This window comes from Fusarium solani, assembly GCF_023522795.1.
Source record: "Fusarium solani strain SB1 chromosome Unknown bctg00000001, whole genome shotgun sequence".
NCBI lineage: Eukaryota > Fungi > Ascomycota > Sordariomycetes > Hypocreales > Nectriaceae > Fusarium > Fusarium solani.
Window position 1 is genome coordinate 907,502 of NW_027072156.1, and position 18,542 is coordinate 926,043.

General features: G+C 52.3%; 5 protein-coding genes across 5 annotated transcripts; 3 read left to right on the forward strand and 2 right to left on the reverse strand.

Annotated features, from left to right (window-relative positions):
• Positions 1-858: 858 nt before the first annotated feature.
• On the forward strand, positions 859-5,408 carry MRS44_002392 (uncharacterized protein; the record flags this gene model as incomplete). The annotated part of the gene is made up of 5 exons (XM_065622806.1): positions 859-989; positions 1,045-1,398; positions 1,452-1,899; positions 1,948-2,280; positions 2,328-5,408. 5 exons carry the CDS (start codon positions 859-861, stop codon positions 5,406-5,408), a joined length of 4,347 nt encoding a protein of 1,448 aa, XP_065478878.1.
• A 696-nt stretch (positions 5,409-6,104) lies between these two features.
• Positions 6,105-7,008, forward strand: MRS44_002393 (uncharacterized protein; the record flags this gene model as incomplete). The annotated part of the gene is made up of 3 exons (XM_065622807.1): positions 6,105-6,299; positions 6,368-6,519; positions 6,594-7,008. The coding sequence occupies 3 exons, from the start codon at positions 6,105-6,107 to the stop codon at positions 7,006-7,008; spliced, it is 762 nt and encodes a 253-aa protein (XP_065478879.1).
• A 732-nt stretch (positions 7,009-7,740) lies between these two features.
• Positions 7,741-8,352, forward strand: MRS44_002394 (uncharacterized protein; the record flags this gene model as incomplete). The annotated part of the gene is made up of 3 exons (XM_065622808.1): positions 7,741-7,986; positions 8,042-8,148; positions 8,199-8,352. The coding sequence occupies 3 exons, from the start codon at positions 7,741-7,743 to the stop codon at positions 8,350-8,352; spliced, it is 507 nt and encodes a 168-aa protein (XP_065478880.1).
• A 2,913-nt stretch (positions 8,353-11,265) lies between these two features.
• Positions 11,266-12,572, reverse strand: MRS44_002395 (uncharacterized protein; the record flags this gene model as incomplete). Its single annotated transcript, XM_046279700.1, has 3 exons — positions 11,266-11,610; positions 11,689-12,274; positions 12,331-12,572. 3 exons carry the CDS (start codon positions 12,570-12,572, stop codon positions 11,266-11,268), a joined length of 1,173 nt encoding a protein of 390 aa, XP_046126969.1.
• Positions 12,573-13,735: 1,163 nt separating this feature from the next.
• MRS44_002396 (uncharacterized protein) lies at positions 13,736-17,668 on the reverse strand (the record flags this gene model as incomplete). Its single annotated transcript, XM_046284854.2, has 3 exons — positions 13,736-14,077; positions 14,128-17,062; positions 17,658-17,668. The coding sequence occupies 3 exons, from the start codon at positions 17,666-17,668 to the stop codon at positions 13,736-13,738; spliced, it is 3,288 nt and encodes a 1,095-aa protein (XP_046126970.2).
• Between the last annotated feature and the right edge of the window lie 874 nt (positions 17,669-18,542).

The following is an 18,542-nucleotide window of genomic DNA, read 5'->3' on the forward strand; positions in this document are numbered from 1 at the left end:
TCAGCTTGCTTGTCGCTAGATCGCAATCGTCGGAGCGAGCTGGCCAGCAGAGCGTGGAGAAGGGGGAGGTTGTGAGGAGGGAAAAGGGAGGGATAGTGGTGGTTGAATGCTGGCCGTGGAGGGATCTCCTACCTAGGAGGCTTAAGCAATCGTGTCCCAAAGTGTGGGCTGCCATTCATGGCTGGGGAGGCTAAACCCACCCGCAACATCCATTGTTCCGCTCGTTAAGCTCCCTGAATGTGGCTTGACACCGACCCCTGAAACCAGACGCCCGGGTCGAGGATAAACCTATCATCTAATTCTCCCCTAAAGATAATAAAGTATGATGAGGATAAATAAAAGTGCCTTGAGTAATGAGATTATTTTATGATGTTTTCTAGAAATTCATTGATAATACTTCAGAGGAGTTAGGGAACTCTCTTCACGTTCTGGCATGCCAAATGCAGGGGACACGATACCGATACGACGCCCAGAAGCCACTGGATCCTGTCACAGCCACAGGCGCCACATCATGACGGGGCACCTCGCTAAACCTAGTTGGGGCAGCTCTTGCTTTTGGTGACGCTGTCCAGATCCAACGACACTTTACAACCGAAGGTTAGTTTGGTTCTCGATGAACAAGCTGTCATTGCAGGGCAATTGAAAGCCTGCTACAGTCGGAGAAGGCTTAGAAAGCCCTATCATTTATTGGATTTGTGTCTTTGAGGATTGCAGCATCATCTCTTGATATCGCCGCGTCTGCTATAGAGGTAGCTCTTGAGAGCTGTCCTTTGCCCCTCCATCGCGAGCCTCAAAGCTCCGAGCTTCGCGTAGATACAACAAAGACGGTCATATGCGCTACCCGAGACAGTTCTAGTCATGCTGCGCCTTTCTCAACTGCCATGGGGGCTTGCGATGGCCCTCATGGCCTCTCTAGCGACTGCATCTCCAGCTGTCAACGTGGGCATGAACGCTGCCTTTCCCCGTGGGCCATATCTACTTGAACTTCTGTATGCCAAGCATCCAGATCATACCACATTGTGTCGCAGTACTAATAGACTGTAGGGAGACGGCTGCCGGAGAAAACTCGACTTCGTACTTTCCACTCCTTGACAAGATCGCTAGTGGCCATTTCGCATCAGCAAGCTCAGACGCAGAGCTCTACGATCAGTTCCTCGAGGTTCTACAACAAGACGGCCATATTGCCAGCCCCGATGCTCTATCTACCTTCAAGCTAGCTCTCTCCCTGCGATCTGCGGCGCCACGAATCGAAGCGCATTACCAATACTACTCGACTGCCGTTGACCCTACGGCAAAGGAGGACGTCGATGAGAACTGCCAGAGCTGGGCTCTGGTCGACAGCAAGAAGTACTGCTCGCCAACGCTTGATGCTGCGGCAGAGGGTGATCTATCATCCAAGTGAGTTATGCGAATTCCAGCTCCGGTCCTTCTTAAGTCCTAACGCGAAACAGACAAACCAATGTGTTGCCCTTTGATCGAGTACTGGGCATCGGCAAAGACGCTGTTCTCTATGCTGACCCTACGTCTGCATCATTCGGCCCCTTTCATGAAGCTCTTTCAAAGGCTGCCAAGCAAGGAGACATCTCATATCGGCTTCGATACCGTCGGAGTACCGCTCAGAGCAGCCCGCTTCCCGTCAGTGGCTATGGTGTTGAGCTGGCCTTGAAGAGAACTGATTACATCGTTATTGACGATCGCGAAGCCGGTAAAGATGCCACGCAAAAGCCCGTCGCCACAGATGTGGTTCTTAACGAAGAGGAGGAAGTTGCTGATCTGAAGCCCCTTTCGACGTCGGAGTTGGCATCCTTGGGCTTGAAGACTGCCTCGTTCATTCTGAAGAGCGAGAATCCCTTCGAGACCCTAGTCAAGGCGACACAGGACTTCCCCAAGTTCTCTAGGGTCAATCATCGCTCACGAGATCTCCAAGGAGTTTAAAAAGAGGAACAGCAGAAGAAGAATGTCGCAGCTGGCGTTCCTACCGGCATCAACTTCTTGTGGATGAACGGAGTTCAGCTCATTGAGCGCCAAATCGAACCATTCAACCTTATCGATATGATCCGACGCGAGCGAAAGCTGATCAATGGTGTTCGCGCCCTTGGCTTCAACGGCCAGCAAGCTGTTTCGTTACTTGGACACTCACAGATCGCCAACGCCAAAGCAGATGATGAGCCCACCAGATTCGACTGGACAGACAGAAGCGAAGATGGCAAGGTTTTTATTTGGCTCAACGATCTCGAGAAAGATACTCAATACGCGGAGCTTCCAAAGGAACTGAAGGCGGTATGTATAACATCCTTTGGCGGGGAGTGCCACTCATCATTTTTTAGCTTCTTCGACGTACCTATCCCGGCCAGCTTCCCCAGGTGGCTCTCAACCTCTTCCACATTATTGCGCCTGTCGATTTTACCAATCTTCAGGACGTGAGGGCATTTGGCCAGCTGGCACAGTTCATGCAGCGCGGTCTCACCATCCGCTTTGGTATTGCTCCCCTGACATCCACACCTGCAGCTGTTGCGGCAGGCAAGGTTGCCTATCACTTGATGGAAACATATGGTCTCGAGTCTCTGGTCGCATATCTTTCGGAATGCGAGGAGGGCTCTAAGACTGGTGTGGACAAGAAGGCCTTTGCCAAGGCCATTGAGGGACGCGAGCCACTGCCCGAAACTACCAAGATGACTTTGGATGAGGTTCTTGAAGCCGAATCTTATACACAGAAGATCAAGGCAGCGCAGGCCTGGGCCAGTCGACTCAACGCAGACACGACGGTGCGCCCCGTATTCGTCGACGGCTTGGCTATTCCTCGTGAAAAGAACTGGGTGCAGGCGATGGGCCAGCGGCTGACCGAAGACACGCAGGTCATCCAGAAGGCCGTCTACCTTGGGGAGATCGACGAGGAGAGTTGGGTTCCCGGTGTCTTCTTGGGCAAGGCGCTCGCCAAGAGAAACACTTACATCTTCCCCGACGATGACAAATCTCTCCGCGTTCTCGATGTCAACAAGCTTTACACTGATCATGCTGACCTGTTCAGCAAGGCTGCTGTTCTCGAGGCCAATGTTGAGTCGACAAAGGAGACCTGGGCTGTTCTGACTGTTGTCACGGACCTCAACACGGAAGATGGTCAAGATCTTCTTGTTTCTGCCCTTCAGTTCAAGCGTGCCAACCCGGGAATTCGACTTGAACTTGTTCATAACCCTTCATCGCCCGCTGACGCACACGCTGTCAACGGTGCATTCAAGACCAACACGGCGAAACTGGCCGAGATCGAGAGCAAGAATGAGCTTAAAGCCATTCTTGAGGCGCCGTGGACGGGTGAAGATGATGGATTCGGCAACGCGCTGGCGGACTTCCTTTCCACTGCCAAGATCTTGCCAGGAACGAAGGCTCTACTTCTCAACGGCCGCGTTGTTGGTCCTCTGCCAGCCAATGTCTTGTTCAAGGTGGACGACTTGCAGCAGCTCCTTGACTTTGAGCAGCGAAACAGAATTCTTCCTGTTTATGCTGCCATCGAGGACCTGGGTTTCACCGAGAAGCTCTCGGATCCTGTTGCCGCCGCAAAGCTCACTTCCATCACTGCACTCTCTACCATCTCTGACCTCCCAGAGGGCATCTTTGAGTCTGCTCCGTCCGTTCGAACTACGCTCTATAGCACGTGGAACTCAACACATACCGCGATTGAGATTGGCAACCCAGAGACTGCCAGCATTCACATTGCTGGTCTCCTGAACCCCACCAGCGAGCAAGGCCAGAAGTGGGCTCCAATCCTCAAGGTCTTGTCTGAGCTGGATGGTGTTTACCTGAAGCTGATCATCAACCCGAAGGAGGTTGTGTCGGAGCTTCCCATCAAGCGCTTCTTCCGCTATGTTCTCAACTCAGCCCCCTCTTTCGATAAGGATGGGCATGTCGAAGGCCCCAAGGCTGTTTTCAAGGGCCTTCCCTCAGAGGCTCTTCTGACAGCCGGCATGGATGTTCCTCCAGCTTGGCTTGTGGCTCCCAAGGCCTCCGTCCACGATCTCGACAACATCAAGCTCAGCTCCGTCAAGGCCGATGTGGACGCGACATATGAGCTGGAGAATATTCTCATTGAGGGTCATTCCAGAGATGGCAAGCGAGGCGCACCCCGTGGTGCTCAGCTGGTCTTGGCAACGGAAAAGGACCCCCTCGTCACCGATACCATCATTATGGCCAACCTTGGATACTTCCAATTCAAGGCGAACCCTGGTTACTACAACATTCAGCTCAAGGAGGGCCGCAGTGCCGATATCTTCGCCATTGAGAGTGTCGGCGCCCAGGGCTACTCTGCTGTCCCCGGAGATGAAGGTACCGAGGTTGCGCTCATGGACTTTAAGGGTACCACACTGTACCCACGACTGGAACGAAAGCCAGGCATGGGAGAAGCCGACGTTCTCGCAACAACTGATGATGAAGACAAGGGCATTGTTGCAAAGGGCCTCAAGTTCGCTGAGAGTCTCCTTGGTTCATCTAAGACGCACAAGGAGATTTCAGCACAAGAACACGCCGAGATCAACATCTTCAGTGTCGCCAGTGGCCACCTCTACGAGCGTATGCTCAACATCATGATGGTTTCTGTCATGCGCAACACCAAGCACACCGTCAAGTTCTGGTTCATTGAGCAGTTCCTCTCGCCATCGTTCAAGGACTTTATCCCACACATGGCAGCCGAGTACGGATTCAAGTACGAGATGGTGACATACAAGTGGCCTCACTGGCTTCGTCAGCAAAAGGAGAAGCAGCGTGAGATCTGGGGTTACAAGATCCTCTTCCTCGACGTGCTGTTCCCACTGTCACTCGACAAGGTCATCTTCGTGGACGCGGACCAAATCGTCCGCACCGACATGATAGATCTCGTGAACCACGACCTCAAGGGCGCGCCGTACGGGTTCACGCCCATGTGCGACTCGCGCACAGAGATGGAGGGCTTCCGGTTCTGGAAGCAGGGCTACTGGGCAAACTACCTCCGTGGTCTCCCCTATCACATCTCGGCCCTCTATGTCGTTGATCTGCACCGCTTCCGCCAGCTCGCGGCTGGAGACCGTCTCAGACAGCAGTACCACACCCTCTCGGCTGACCCCAACAGCTTGTCCAACCTGGACCAGGATCTGCCCAATAACATGCAGTTCACCATCCCCATCCACAGTCTTCCCCAGGAGTGGCTCTGGTGCGAGACGTGGTGCAGCGATGAGAGTCTCGCCTCAGCCCGCACTATCGACCTGTGCAACAACCCGCAGACCAAGGAGCCCAAGCTCGACCGAGCGAGGAGACAGGTCCCCGAGTGGACCGTCTACGATGATGAGATTGCAGCCCTGGATCAGCGACGTAAGGGCGCTGAGGAGAAGAATACGAAGAGCCGGAAGCTAGAGGAGGAAACGCATACAAAGGACGAGCTCTAGATAGAGGGTATATAGCAGCTGATCTTGGACTAATTTGACTGATTTATCCTTACATATGCAACCGGTCCAGTTGTACGAATCCTATCAAGCTTGTCAGGCCGTGCCCACTTGTCATTTTGAGTTTCTACCGCTCAGGGGTTGAAGCCGAGCAAAGCCTCGTACCTCAACCCATCATGCAACCACTCCCATACATGGATCGGAAATGCTCGAATTACAAGACCCAGATTACTCGATCGGTTCACTCAGGCTCTTGTTCGATCGGGACGAGAGTCTAGGGTAGCTATGACGGATGAATTCTAGAAGATGCGAACCTCATCCTAAGACTTAGGATCACGGGACATGAGCCTGAGGCTTCGTTTACTCACGGTCGGACTCGGTTATTAAATCTTCTTTTCTCTCATTCTTCTCCTCTTTTCTTTCTTTTTCTTTTCTCTCAAGCCTCATCAACCTTTGCCCTGGTGACGCGGCTCACATCACCAACTCCCGCAACTTCCCTTGCGACTCTGCCCTCTCACCCCTTACTCAACTTCTACCTTTGCGATACAAGTCGACACTATGAGCAACACTGGAGATCCTGTTCCCAACGCGCAGCCCGAGGGGCATCCACGGGCCAGCTCTCAGAGCACTGAGTCTCCCTTGGGTTAGAAGCCCGAGGTTGACAAGTTCCGGGTGACTGTTTCCGACCTGATCCTGAACATGTCCATGTTCACGTGCACCAAGAATCCTACCTTCATTGATCGAATCATGGCGATCGTGGATCAAGCTCGTGTTGGCGATGGAATGGCCGACGCGCAGCACAAGAAGGACCTCTTCGACCGTATCAGGGCACTCTTTCATTCCCCTGACAGCTTTGATATGGACAAAGCCGAAGCCGCAGCCGCAGCCTATGCAGTAAGTTTCATGAATGCCCCCTCCCCAAAAAGCTTTATAAGCTAACGGTGCATTCCTTGTGAAAGGAGCTATCCCCTTCTGGTCTTCCGGGTATGCCGTCGCCCAAAGTCGACGGACTGGCGCTCATGGAGCTTGCACGAGGTTTGCGAGAGGGAGACCTTGCTGAGTATGCCGTCACTGAGCCTCAGTACCAGCAATTCATCGTCAATTTCTGTGCCAGGTTCAATGATGTTGTTCCTTACGTGGAGGGTATTCGAGACTTGTACATGATGCATGCATACTGGCGTACTGTAGTCAGGCACACCCCCCTCGCCGTTCTGGACTTACGATCGACACGGAAATGAATCTCCCTGCCCTACAGGCTTTCCTCAAGAAGTGCCGAGCCCTCATGGCGTCCAGCATTGACAGGACCAAGATGATGATGGAGACTGAGCGACAGAGAATGGGCCTCGCAGCTGTGGGTGTAGAGCTGAGAGACCTAAGCGCTATGCGATCGGAACTCACTGCCTGCAGTGACTTGGAGAAGTTCCAGGCGGTCTTACGCGACTGGACCCAGCAGTTCCATGTCCGCTCCCACATGAAAGTTACTTTCATGCTAGGGCACTTGGAAGACTTGATTGAGTTCCTGGACGTTTCCATTCAGGCAGTTTCAGAGCGGATGGATGCCGAGGAAGGAGGAAGCATGGCGGGAGATGATATGGATGAGTAGATGGGCAACGCTGAAGCGGATGGTTTCGGGTGAGTGCCGGTTGCTGGACGGCTGGGCATCTGATGTTCAGAAGAGACAACACGCAATCGTGCTGAGCTTGATCAAATAGTTGCTCAATTCAACAAAACGGGTGTCAAGGTTGATTCCTTTTCCAGTTTCCTTGGTGATATTTCATGATTCCAGAGTATAAACGATAATAGTTGCTTGTCATGGACGAAGCACGTCTTTGTTTGCCATATGGTTTGTACGCAAAGCAAGTCAGATGCCCAAGCAATATTGATTCCCTGCTTGGCATGAAAAGCCATTACGCGGCCTATGCCTTACTCATCTTTCTTTCTGAAAGTATTATACGAGAGTTATCCCCCTTATCCCCTTCTCCCTTCTCCCGCATTCATCCCATTTCAACCCACCTCAACAACACTCCATCTTATATATATTATATTATAACGGTTACTTCCTAGACTGGGGCTCGAACAAAACCTAATAACCCTCCACCTTTGGTTCCGGCTGAGTTTCCTGCTAGGCGTTTGAGCAGCAACACTACTTTATAGGAGTGAGCTCCTGGAACAACAAGGAGGGCGCTCTTGATTATATACATCTCGGCACAGCATCTTTATATACCATCTGTTAAGTGCTTGGCTGAAGCTTACGCTGTGGTGGACCCGTCCATGATGGCTAACTCGTGATGGCATCTTAGGAGCTAAGGGGTGGTCGGAAAACCAGAACCTCCTGATGGCCCTCCATTCACAACAATGGATGCGCAAAGGGGGACTGAAGCTCGCCCCACGCTCAGATTTCCGGGGCTGCATCCTTCGCGATGCAGTTGGACTGGGGAAGTCGTTGACAGCCCTCGTCGCCGCTCTAGAGCTGCGTGATGAGCTCCCCAAGAGCCACCCACGTCGTGGCCCAGTTCTGGTTGTTTGCCGCTCTGGGTGTATCTTTCAGTGGGTTGAGGAGATAAGAAAGCACTGGAAGCGGGTAAGTTGGAAATCGTGATGAGTCTTTCTCGTTAGAAGCTGACATTTATCTATAGGCACATCGCCCATCGGTCCTTGTTTTCAACAACAGGGCCTACCCTCACGACGCTCTCACAAAGTACGACGTGGTCATCTCGAGCCACACCTTTGTCCGCGGTCTATTGTATGATCGCGACATCGCGGAGTTCCATGACTACTTGGAACATGCTCCAGGCACGAGGAAGGCCATCGGGCGCTTCGGCGAGCTAAAGATTGCAAAGTCACCGAAGAGGATGGAGCATCCTCTCAACCCGAGCATAGCGAGGCTCAGGGGAACAGGGTTCAGTGTCCTGATATTCGACGAATCTCAAGATGTTCCGATACATGAGTCAAGTCGTCCGAGATTTGCGGTACGAATACGCATTTACGCTCACAGCGGCTTCGCTGCACAACAGATGGAGCGACATTGCTGGGCAGCTACGTGTATTGCCTCGAAGCGGACCTTTCCTTTACCTGCGAAAAGCGACTTATCTTTGAGACGACTACGTGTTTGACATTATCGCCGAGCTTTCTCGCTCCCATCGGATCTGCAATTACCCCCCATCCTAATTATATATATCCTTCATTTCTCTTCCTTCAAGCTTCTGGATCCCAACTATATATGTATTCTTATTCATCGCTTCCTAGTCAAGATTCGTTTTCCCGCGCGACCCGAACCAGAGCCTTCGTCGACCCTCAGATGGTTCAGTTTCACTCTCCGCCCGCCTTGCTGGCGATTTCTCGAGCGCTGCGAGAAGGCGAACTGGGCCAGTTGTTGGTAAATCTGTGACCAGTACTGGCCTGTAGTGGTGAATTTCTGTCGTGCGTTCGATGGCGGTGCCGGGATGCTCCTCTCGTAACCGCAGACAGATGCCTGCTTCGAGTCCCAATGATGTGGACAATGGAGTTACCGGTACTACCTAGAAAAGAGCAGGGAAATAGAGCCTGCACATGTCAAAGACATATTGGCTTTTAAGGTGTTTAAGATCTCTTGCGGTTCCAAACCTCCATCTCTACGGCATCGCCCATCAGTTCCAGAGAGCTAGACAAGGGCGAAAGCGTTGTCTGGACAGGCCCTCCCAGCCTCCACCCACTTCTTCCTGTGGATTCGAGCGACCCTTAACAGCCTAATAACTATATATAAAGAAGAAGATTTCGGAATGTACTGAGAGCCGGGAGTTTCTGTTCTTATACTACATATACCTCATGAGCGACACCAGGAACCTCACCCAACCCACAGCTGGGAGATCGACCATGGAGGATGATGAAGGCTCTATCGAACGAGAGACCTAACGTTGGCGAATTCCAAACGACACTATCAGGCATGATAATCAACACGTCTGAATTCGCACGCACTGGAAACAGCCTTCTCCTCCACCGCCTCAGTGGCATCGTGGACCAGCCCACTGGCTGCGATCGTAGTACCAGGGCACGCCAGGAGAGGAGAGCGATGTCTCCAAGGCACTCCCCGATGAGTACAGAAACCTCATTGTCTTCACACTCGACATCCTGAAGAAGTTCATGGAGGCTGAACATCGCTGGCGCCAATCACGGGCCCGGGGGTGCAGGACCTGGAAACCATTGAGCAAGTTGGTTCCGTTCTTGTGGGAATGCCCTGTCTGTAGGAGCTCGTGTTGGAAGCTCACAATGTGGGCGTGGCCGGGGCGACCCCTGACGCCGTGAAGTTCCACGACGTGCGCCGCACTTCACGAAGTTTGTGTCAACCAAAGACTGGGGAATAGCTTGGGACGACATGGTATATTGTTGTTCTGGGAGTTCTCGGAGATCTATACACGTTTCTCCATTCCTTTTCGGAGCGTGTGACTAACGATGGGATATGAAATGGACGAAGAAATGGGAAACACTTCAGTCGAAGACCTAGCTTCGAGTGGCGGTAAAGGCATCCGTATCTCAGGAGAGACGGCTCGTTAACTTGCGGAATCGCCCGAACCTACTACTTCGTCCGGTTCTACGAATATATCCTAATGCCTACCGAGTTGTCCTAACTATATATCATTTTAAGCTTTGTATTCTCTCTTCACTCTTCCCCTCTTTCAACCTCGCCTCGACCACTCAGTCCCACCCCTATATACTCAGCCCCCATATCAGTTTGCTACTATAAGCAATACCATAGACTTCGCCGTCAATGTCCTAGTGTGGGGCTACAACACCGGCAGACTTGACCGAACTCAGAGACGATTTATCTGTCTCTGCCACGATGGACGAACTGACAGCAAGAGAGTTCGACAAACCCGATCTTGCGAACGAGTTCACCGGCGAGTGTTTCGAGAAGGAGCTCTGAAAAGACCATGTTGATAGCTCACACTATTGTGTGCCTAGTAGACTTTGAATAACATAAATTTAGCTAAGAAAATAAAATGATTAGAAGACTATACTTCTAAGATTTGTAACTACTTATTCTATACTTATGGTCATGTTTATAGAATTTATTAACATTATCCTCACTGTTGAAGAGATCAAGGTGAACATCTTTGTCGGCCTCTTCCTGTGTTGACAGCGCACCCGCTCTGGAGACAACTCCTGCCTCAATGCGACTAACAATACCATATCTGGCTATCTGGAGCCTGGAACTACTCTAAAAGATGGTCTATGAATCATGAGACTAGTTGAAAGACTTGTCGTCGAGGGAGCTCGTCGACTTCGTTGAAACCTTCCAGGCTACCCTAGACCATCGGCTTGAACAACCGAGATCGTGACTCTCACTTGAGGTCCCTCTCCTCATAAGCACCAGCGCTGAACAGAGGCACTGATGCGATCGTAGTGAATGATGGATACGTCAGGGGTGGCATGTGATGGCGAACTCCTGACCCCGAAGAGGTATCGCAATAACCGGGAGGAGGGTGGCCGCATGATGGGTTGACGTACGAGGCTTCACCCCCTGAGCAGCAGAAACACTTCTTGTCGAGTCTCTACTACTGTAGCTACTCATCTAACCCGCATTAGAATTTTGGATAGCTAGAAGCACTGTTTCCCGGTAAACCATGGCCACATGCCCAGAAAGAGATGGAATGGCGTCGTGGAAGGCTTACGCCATGTGAGAACGGAAAACACAGCGACACAATCAAAGATATGTTAGGGCTCAACTGAGGATCGTAATCCTAGCAGCAAATTTTAATGTTTCATCTCTCCCAACTGTGTCTCAAGGAAGATTGCTTGTATATGATCCCTTAAATGGTTCGTGAACCATTCATAGTCCGCCCATGGGTTTGCCCACCACCGCCACCCAATCTCCAATAAACCCCTACTCAAAGAGCCCCCAAGGGAAATGAGCAGGACGAGAACCCACGCCAATGAGGGTCTCCTTCTCGAAATCCATCCCCCCTGGCGTTCTGATACCGCTGTATGCCTCGCCGGGCCCTGTCATGATGCACACTTGCTCCAGCTGGGGAGCTCGTCCGAAGAAACGCGAAACAAGGCCTACGAAACAACAATCTCTCCTGAATTGGTCGACTGGGGTCTCTGGCACTTCGTCGGGGGAGTCGCGGATGATCCTGCTTCCAATTTGAGCAGCCGGGAGTGTGAAAGCAATGCGCTTGAGAGTGGGAGCACCATTGATAGCGTTGCAGAGCAAGATTATATGATGGTCCTAACAGCCAGTTAGTCAGAATAGAATATATGCGTAATTCCTATACACAACATGGAAGATCAACCATGAGGAACATACAAGAAAAGCACCTTCAGCCTCGGTATTAAATGGACGTGGGGCATCCATGTGTGTCGCGGCTAGCACAAGCCACTCAAGTCTGGTAAACAGAGTGGTTATGTCCTGAACAAGTGTTGAGTGCATGGTCGGATTAATTCGATCGATATGCTGGGTAGGAAGGCCAGCAACATCGATGTTGGTGTCTATCACGAGGGCAAGCCTTCGAAGACTGGGCTGACGTATAGACGCAAACTGTACGCCTGTGCTCGGAAAGCCTGAATTCAGTTGCAACGAAATCAGGCTCTCTGAAGCGGCACATCGTTGAATTATCGTGCCTGCAGCGGCGGGGCATGCGTAAACCGTGAGATGCTTCACCTTGGGGAGACCTTGTGAATGTGAGAGGGACTGTCTCAACGACATTCCCTGATCGGGAGTGAGATGATGGAGTTTCAGCCGAAGCACGTCAAGCCTGACTGAGCGGCGGAGGACTTCAATGATGAGGCCCGGTAGCCCTTGCAGCACGTAAGATGGGGTATCGCGAGGCTGATCAATGTCCCATGTCGCGACTGGGCGAGTTGGAGGAGGCCATAGAACAATCGTGAGCGACCTGTTCAAGCCGAGGTCAGCAAAGCGCCGGGTCCAACAACAACAAGTATCACATACTTGATTTGGTGACGTGGGATAGTCGATCGGCGGTTCAGGTAGAGTTCGAGGCGATTGGCAAGTGACTCTTGGTCGCCCTCGAAGCGAATCCTTGCGAACGCGAATCTCGCCCAGAGGCTTCGAGTGTGTTTCGAGCAGCTCGCGAACGCGAGGCGACTAGGACCGTCCGCAAACTTGCTGATGTGGACAACAACTTCGGGAAATAGGTCCTTCAGCCCACGTCGCGGATGAGGCTCGGCCATCGTGATCGAGGCGTCCTCGGGCAAAGTGTGCAGTCTCCTCGGTCGCAGCAGTAGAGGATGAGAGCCAGAGAGGCAGCGATGAAAAGAATGGTGATGATGATTGAGAAAGATGAACTCGAAGGGGGATACCCTCATGACAGTGAATCACTGTACCTTGATGTGTTAGGATGATAGAGCATGTTTGGCAAGCAAAGCACCGCTTGGTTTACAGCGTAATTTGTATGGTAAGAGAGCGGTCGTTTGCTTGCGGCGCGAGCCGTCTCTTTTGATCGTGAATCACTGCCAATTGATAGCCAAGTGTGGTCATGCATCCCCCTCGCGAAGTGAGATATCAAAGGTTTTCTAACGCCTGATGTTACTCCTCTACCATGGTTGAACGGTCTTGAGGACCATGTACGACAGGTCGGTTGATCATGTATGAAGCCCGTCTAAATGATTCACATGTTGACCCAATGGTGGCAGCCAAGGGTGGACAAATCGTATTCGTTTCGTATTTCATAACTGAGACTACTTTGCTGTTCCCCTCATCTGCAGTACATGAGCCTCATACTCCTCCAACAATGATGATTCGACATTCCTACACATGGTTGTATGTGAAATTCCAACATGACCTAGCACAACTCCACGCTAGCCCGATATTCTCATCTAATACACACGAAGACTGGTCAAGGGAAGTAGTGTTAACCGCTTGTCCATTCGTCCTTCAGGCTTCGTTGCCGCGGCTCGTCGAGTTGTACCCATAGGTGGTGAAATGGCGAGGCCGTAAAGCTGCATGGGCTCCAGCAAAGTCCCAGTTGCGTCCAAAGTATTCATCCCAAACGCCTCGTATATGTGGTATATTCGTGTCTATTCCCATTTCCGAAATTCCAGACCGCTTGCACCATGGGGTATATCAGTTCCCCTCTCCAAATAAAGATCAGACAAGGGCGGCTCAACGCCGTCTTTTGAGTTCCATAGTCGATATTGTGACAACTATCTTGCCATTCCCTGCAGCCATCCTCGGAGCAAGGGCTGTCTCGAGCGAGGGTAGGCGAGAAGAAAAGAAATGGCGGGTATCATAATGCCGTGTAATCAAGACACCCGGCTCCGAAAGCTCCGTGATCAGATCGCGACCCTGAGGGACAAAAAGATGAGGAGAGAAAGGAAAGGGTTGCGCTCATCGATCAGGGTTGACTCGTCTCGCGTTCCTCTTGGATCGACACCATCGACGAGGCTTGCCCAGCAGGTAGCATTGACGAGTGGCTCAACGGTGGCATCACAGCCGATGGCTTCACACCCGTAGCTGAAGGGGCGCCGCTGGGCGCAGCAGTTCCACTGTCGATCTTCTGCTTCGTGAGTTGCGAAGGGTTGATTACACCTTCACCATTGCCAGCTCGTGCGTTAGGCGTCTCGGCGGTAATCTCCTTGTGTAGTGGCGACGATGGTGAGTTGGACTTTTTGCTTCGAGCATCACCGTTGGCAGTGTTGCCGCCTCGCGAAGAATTGCGCGGAGAGACCCGGCCAGTCTATCATGCAGTTAGTATCGTCACAGGTGATCGGCAGCTTTGCAACTTACCTGCTTGGCCCATCTGAGACCACAGCTGTTGCAGAGATCTCTCTGACCGCTGGGTCCTCTACGCCACTCAGGCGTGTTTCTTGTGTGGCAGTTGGCACAGTCTCGAACAATGTTGCCGACGCCCTTTCTTCTCTTACGCTTCTTCTTGTTCGAGAGCAGTCCACCAAGTTCCTCGGCCAGGATGCGGTTGACCTTTTCCATCTGCCTCAACTCAAACTGCCAGCTAGAGCATTTGGTGGTTCTCAGTTCGTCGAAAATGTTGTCGTCGGAAGCCAAGGCTGCATCTTGAGTGCCAGGTGCCAAAGCACCACCAGCGGGTTGCGAGACAAAGCCTGATCCCTGATGGCCGGCTTGGTTATCTGACCTTGGAGTCGCCGCTATCGATCTGGAGCCCGGAGCGCTTGCGGGAGCGATGTTGCGCGACGAGGCCTTAAGAAGCTTTGTCTGCGCAAGCAAGAAAGACGGCTTCTGGCCCTCAGAGGCATCTCCGGGGTAAAGAGTAGTCTGGGCCTGCAGCACCTGGCCCCTGCGATTCTGAACCTCGTGCTTGCATGTGACAATCTTTCCACGTCTTGCCTTCTCAATGGTTCGTCCAAATTCAGGCCGTGATTCCTTTCGCATGAGGTCCTGGATACTCGTCCCCACAAGGCTTTCTGGCTGAAGATCCAGGAGAGACCGAATATTGGATGAAACGAACAAGAAGAGGCCTGAGGTCGAGAGCTTCGTCCAAAGTTCACTATCACCAATGCCTCCATTTGCCTCGAGATTGCGGCGGCTGAGCGCGAACACGGGTCGCTTGCGTCCCACCAAGATGATGCACTTTCGACCCTTGCCTTGTTCGACGAAAAGCGATCCGTGGCTCTCGAACCATGTGTAGCCGCTGTTCTTTCTGCGAATCCGGAAAACAATATTCACGGGGTTGCCAGAAGTCGTATCTTTCAGCTCGCGTGTAACGGGAACAATATCGGATGGATGGCAGACGGTCGAGAGTGAGTTGCCAACAAGATCCGCAGCATCGTATTCGAGGACTCGTTTGCAGGCGGGTGATAGATAAAGGAAGAGGCCCTTGAGCGAAAGGACATGTACGACGTCGTCGGTGTTCTCGAGGAGCATCTTATCCCACGACTGCTTGTGCCAGTCTGAGGGAAGGCCTTTGGGACTGAACTGCTGTAATAGCGTCGAAACGTCGTCCACGCCGAGCGTCTGTCCGTTCTCGGGTTCCCACTGGTTCGACTGCGGTGGCGTCCAGATGTACTGACCGATGTCGCTGTGCTTGTAGTTCACCTTCACACCTCCAAGCTCCTGGTTCGAGGCAATCGCATCGGGGCATTCGACGAGATCGATCTGGAAACCGATAAAGTACCTGATTTCGTCTGTATCCCATGGAATGGGAATCATGGTCAAGAGATTGAGGAAGGGCTTTCCGCCCTTGCGATAGTTGATAAGACTCTGCTGGACCTCCTTACCCTCGTGGATCATCTTCTTCAAGTTGTACACGGCCCCATCGTCCACGAATTCGCGCTTGGAGCCCGCTTCGACTTTGCCATCCGGAGCTTGAAGAAAGCGACAGTTCTGACCAACAATCTCATGGCGGCTGTACCCTGTGAGATTCTGGAAGTTGTCGGAAACGTAAATAATGGGACAATCGTTCATGGTGACATCGCACACAACAAAAGCGCATGACATATCCACCGCACCGAGTTGAATTCTGGGATCTTTGCGTGTCGCAACCAGCCAGAGGGCTTTGAGCATGTCAAACCCACTCTTGGAGTACACGGTCTTCTCTTTCGAGTCTCGAGGGGTACCGGCGTTTGTGGGCGTCGTCGCGACAGAAGTGCTGGTTGGGTGTGTGATAGAGGACGAGGCCATGGTACTGTGGGATTGCGGTTGGGGAGGAGAGACGACGGAGCCAGAAGCTGTTGAGACCTGACGGGAAAGGGATGGGAGGTTCTGGTTCGTATCGGCTACCCCCGAGTTGAAAGTCTGGAGCATGTTGTCGTTGGGTTCATCTATCGTCTCCATGTCGGTTATCGCGGGGGCGGGACCTGGGTTCGTTGTGGGAACGGCATTTTGAGGCACATTCATTGAACCATCATCCGTAGTGAGATCCATCGAGAAATCGTTCCCGACCTGGGGATTTAGCTGTCCTTGAGGAAACTGACCCGCCATGGGATTCCCGGCTGGTGAGTATAAGTTCATGGACGCACCGTTGTTCGGCATCTGCGCCCCCACTGCACCAACACTCATGTTGGCGAATGTGGAAGGGATCATTGATCCCATCATATCGGGGGAAATGGCTGAGTACTCATTAGGGTCCGCCATGTAGTTGCCCATCTGGTCAGACATGGCGAGGGATGTATTAATGGTGGGGAAGCCGGTATTTATCGGCTGGTTAAACTGAAAGGAGTTGAGGTCGCCGTTGTCGGCTCCAAAGGTCATCATATCGCCGGCACCCACCGAGGACATCCGCCTCTGCCCCTGGTGCTGCTGTTGAGGAATCTGGAATTGGCTCATGGGGTTTGCGTAGGCTTGAGGCATACTCCGTCGACGATATAGCTCATTCTGGTTGTCGATTATGATGTCGTCAAGCGACTCCCCTCCAGACATGAGAGAGGGGTCGGGCACCATGCCGGGGGATCTGATTCTGCTGACCCTGCGGTTGCGCTTGTTGGTACTGTTGCTGATGGGGCTGCTGCTGCTGATGCAGCTGGTTGGGAGGGTAGAAGCCATCCATAGCGACAGCATCTGGCGGGACGGCCTGGCCAGGCGCTCAAGAGTGGTGGGCGGACGGATGTATCTTGTGTCGCGATCGAGGGGGGATGCCTGGGTCGACTCGGGGAGTTCGCGACGCTGCTCGCCGGGTGATGGGATCGTATTGCCGGAAGAGCAATGACCAGGGTCGATAGAATCGAACGGGAATGAGGGACACGGAGATCTTCAAGTGGAAGAACAAGTCGTCGATCAGGTCGAGACAGATCTAGACGGGTCGAGTTGAGACTGGCGTAGTGGATCCGACCGGAGAGAGCGAAAGGCCGAGAGAAAAAGAGAGGCAACCGGCGCCGGGTGGATAGTCGTAGACAGTCGATGCGCGGGGTGGATATTCAGGCTCGCGGTTGTATCGTCCTTGGCAGAGCTCCTTGTCGAATCAAGGGCGTGGCGAAATAGGCGGATGAAGCTGTATCGAAGTCGGGGCGGAATTCGAGGCCGGATCGCGTCGAGTAGAAAAAGGGGAAGATGGCTATCGCTTGACAAGGGGGAAAAAGCGAGGGATGCAGAAGTAGAGTATGGGATATGGCAGAAGGAAGAATGGATGGGAATGCGTGAGAAGTGGATGGAGTGTGTGGGTGGGGAGGGGGAAAATGGAGGGCGCTGGATGGTGGATGACGGGAAGGCGGGCGGTGACTGCCGTGTTCTGCAGTCGCAAGTGCAATCCCGTTCCTTGTGCAGGAAGCCCGGTGAGCCCGGTACCTTCTCGCGCGATAGGGGGGTACTTTTGATGCTGCGTGCACAGTGGTGTCCATCTGAGGTACCTGCCGAACATGGCGCCCTGGTGTGGGGGAAAACGAAGGCGCCCGTACTGTAACTCTTTGGTGGAGGAAGCACCTCGCAAACGAGGGGAACCATGCGGACGCCAGAACATCAAAAATGATTACTTACGTCTTCTCAAGTATGAGGAATAAATTTACCTAAAATATCATAAAATAATCAAAGATATATGACAAAATATTCATGCTTTAGAGCTCTTTTATTAAATGTTATTTCTTATCTTGAGGGGAGCATAAACTGAAATGTACTCCGTCCTGGTGCCCGTTTGGCCCCCGCGATTTTATGCATGCTGGAGCGCTATGGATGTTGAAAACTCCAGCTCTGATTTACAACTCTGTCCAGATCATTACAACAGCATTCAGACAGCTTGAGAGTGACTGTCAAAAGAAAGGAGAAAACCGTCCTGAAATTAATATGCAGCCCAAGTGACTGGCTAAAACACCACCGCGCAAGGAGAAAGAAAACCCAAGACATCAGTAATCAGCTGCTTCAAACACACCCGGAGTTCAATCAAAACCTCAACTCACCTTCAGGCCCCGAAACCTTGCGGGATTCTTCCTCCATGCCTCTCTCTATCTTAAGCTTGAAACTGACAGCTGTCTTGTAAACAAGGGAAGGCCTGAGACAATCTCGACTCGCAAAAAGTGAGACATGGCATGTGAATCCCATCTCGCCTTGCCTCGTCCGGGGCTTCTTGTTGCCACTATGCTGTCTCATGGCTTGGATCTGTGGGCGACGCCGTGTACCTGATTTACAATCGTTCGATTACCTGGCCTGTAAGCTGTGCCCTTGGGAAGCAGAATGCAAGAGTCCTGAAATGTGAGAAACCAGGGCATATTCCTGGATTCTGTTCTCGCTTAAACAGCTAT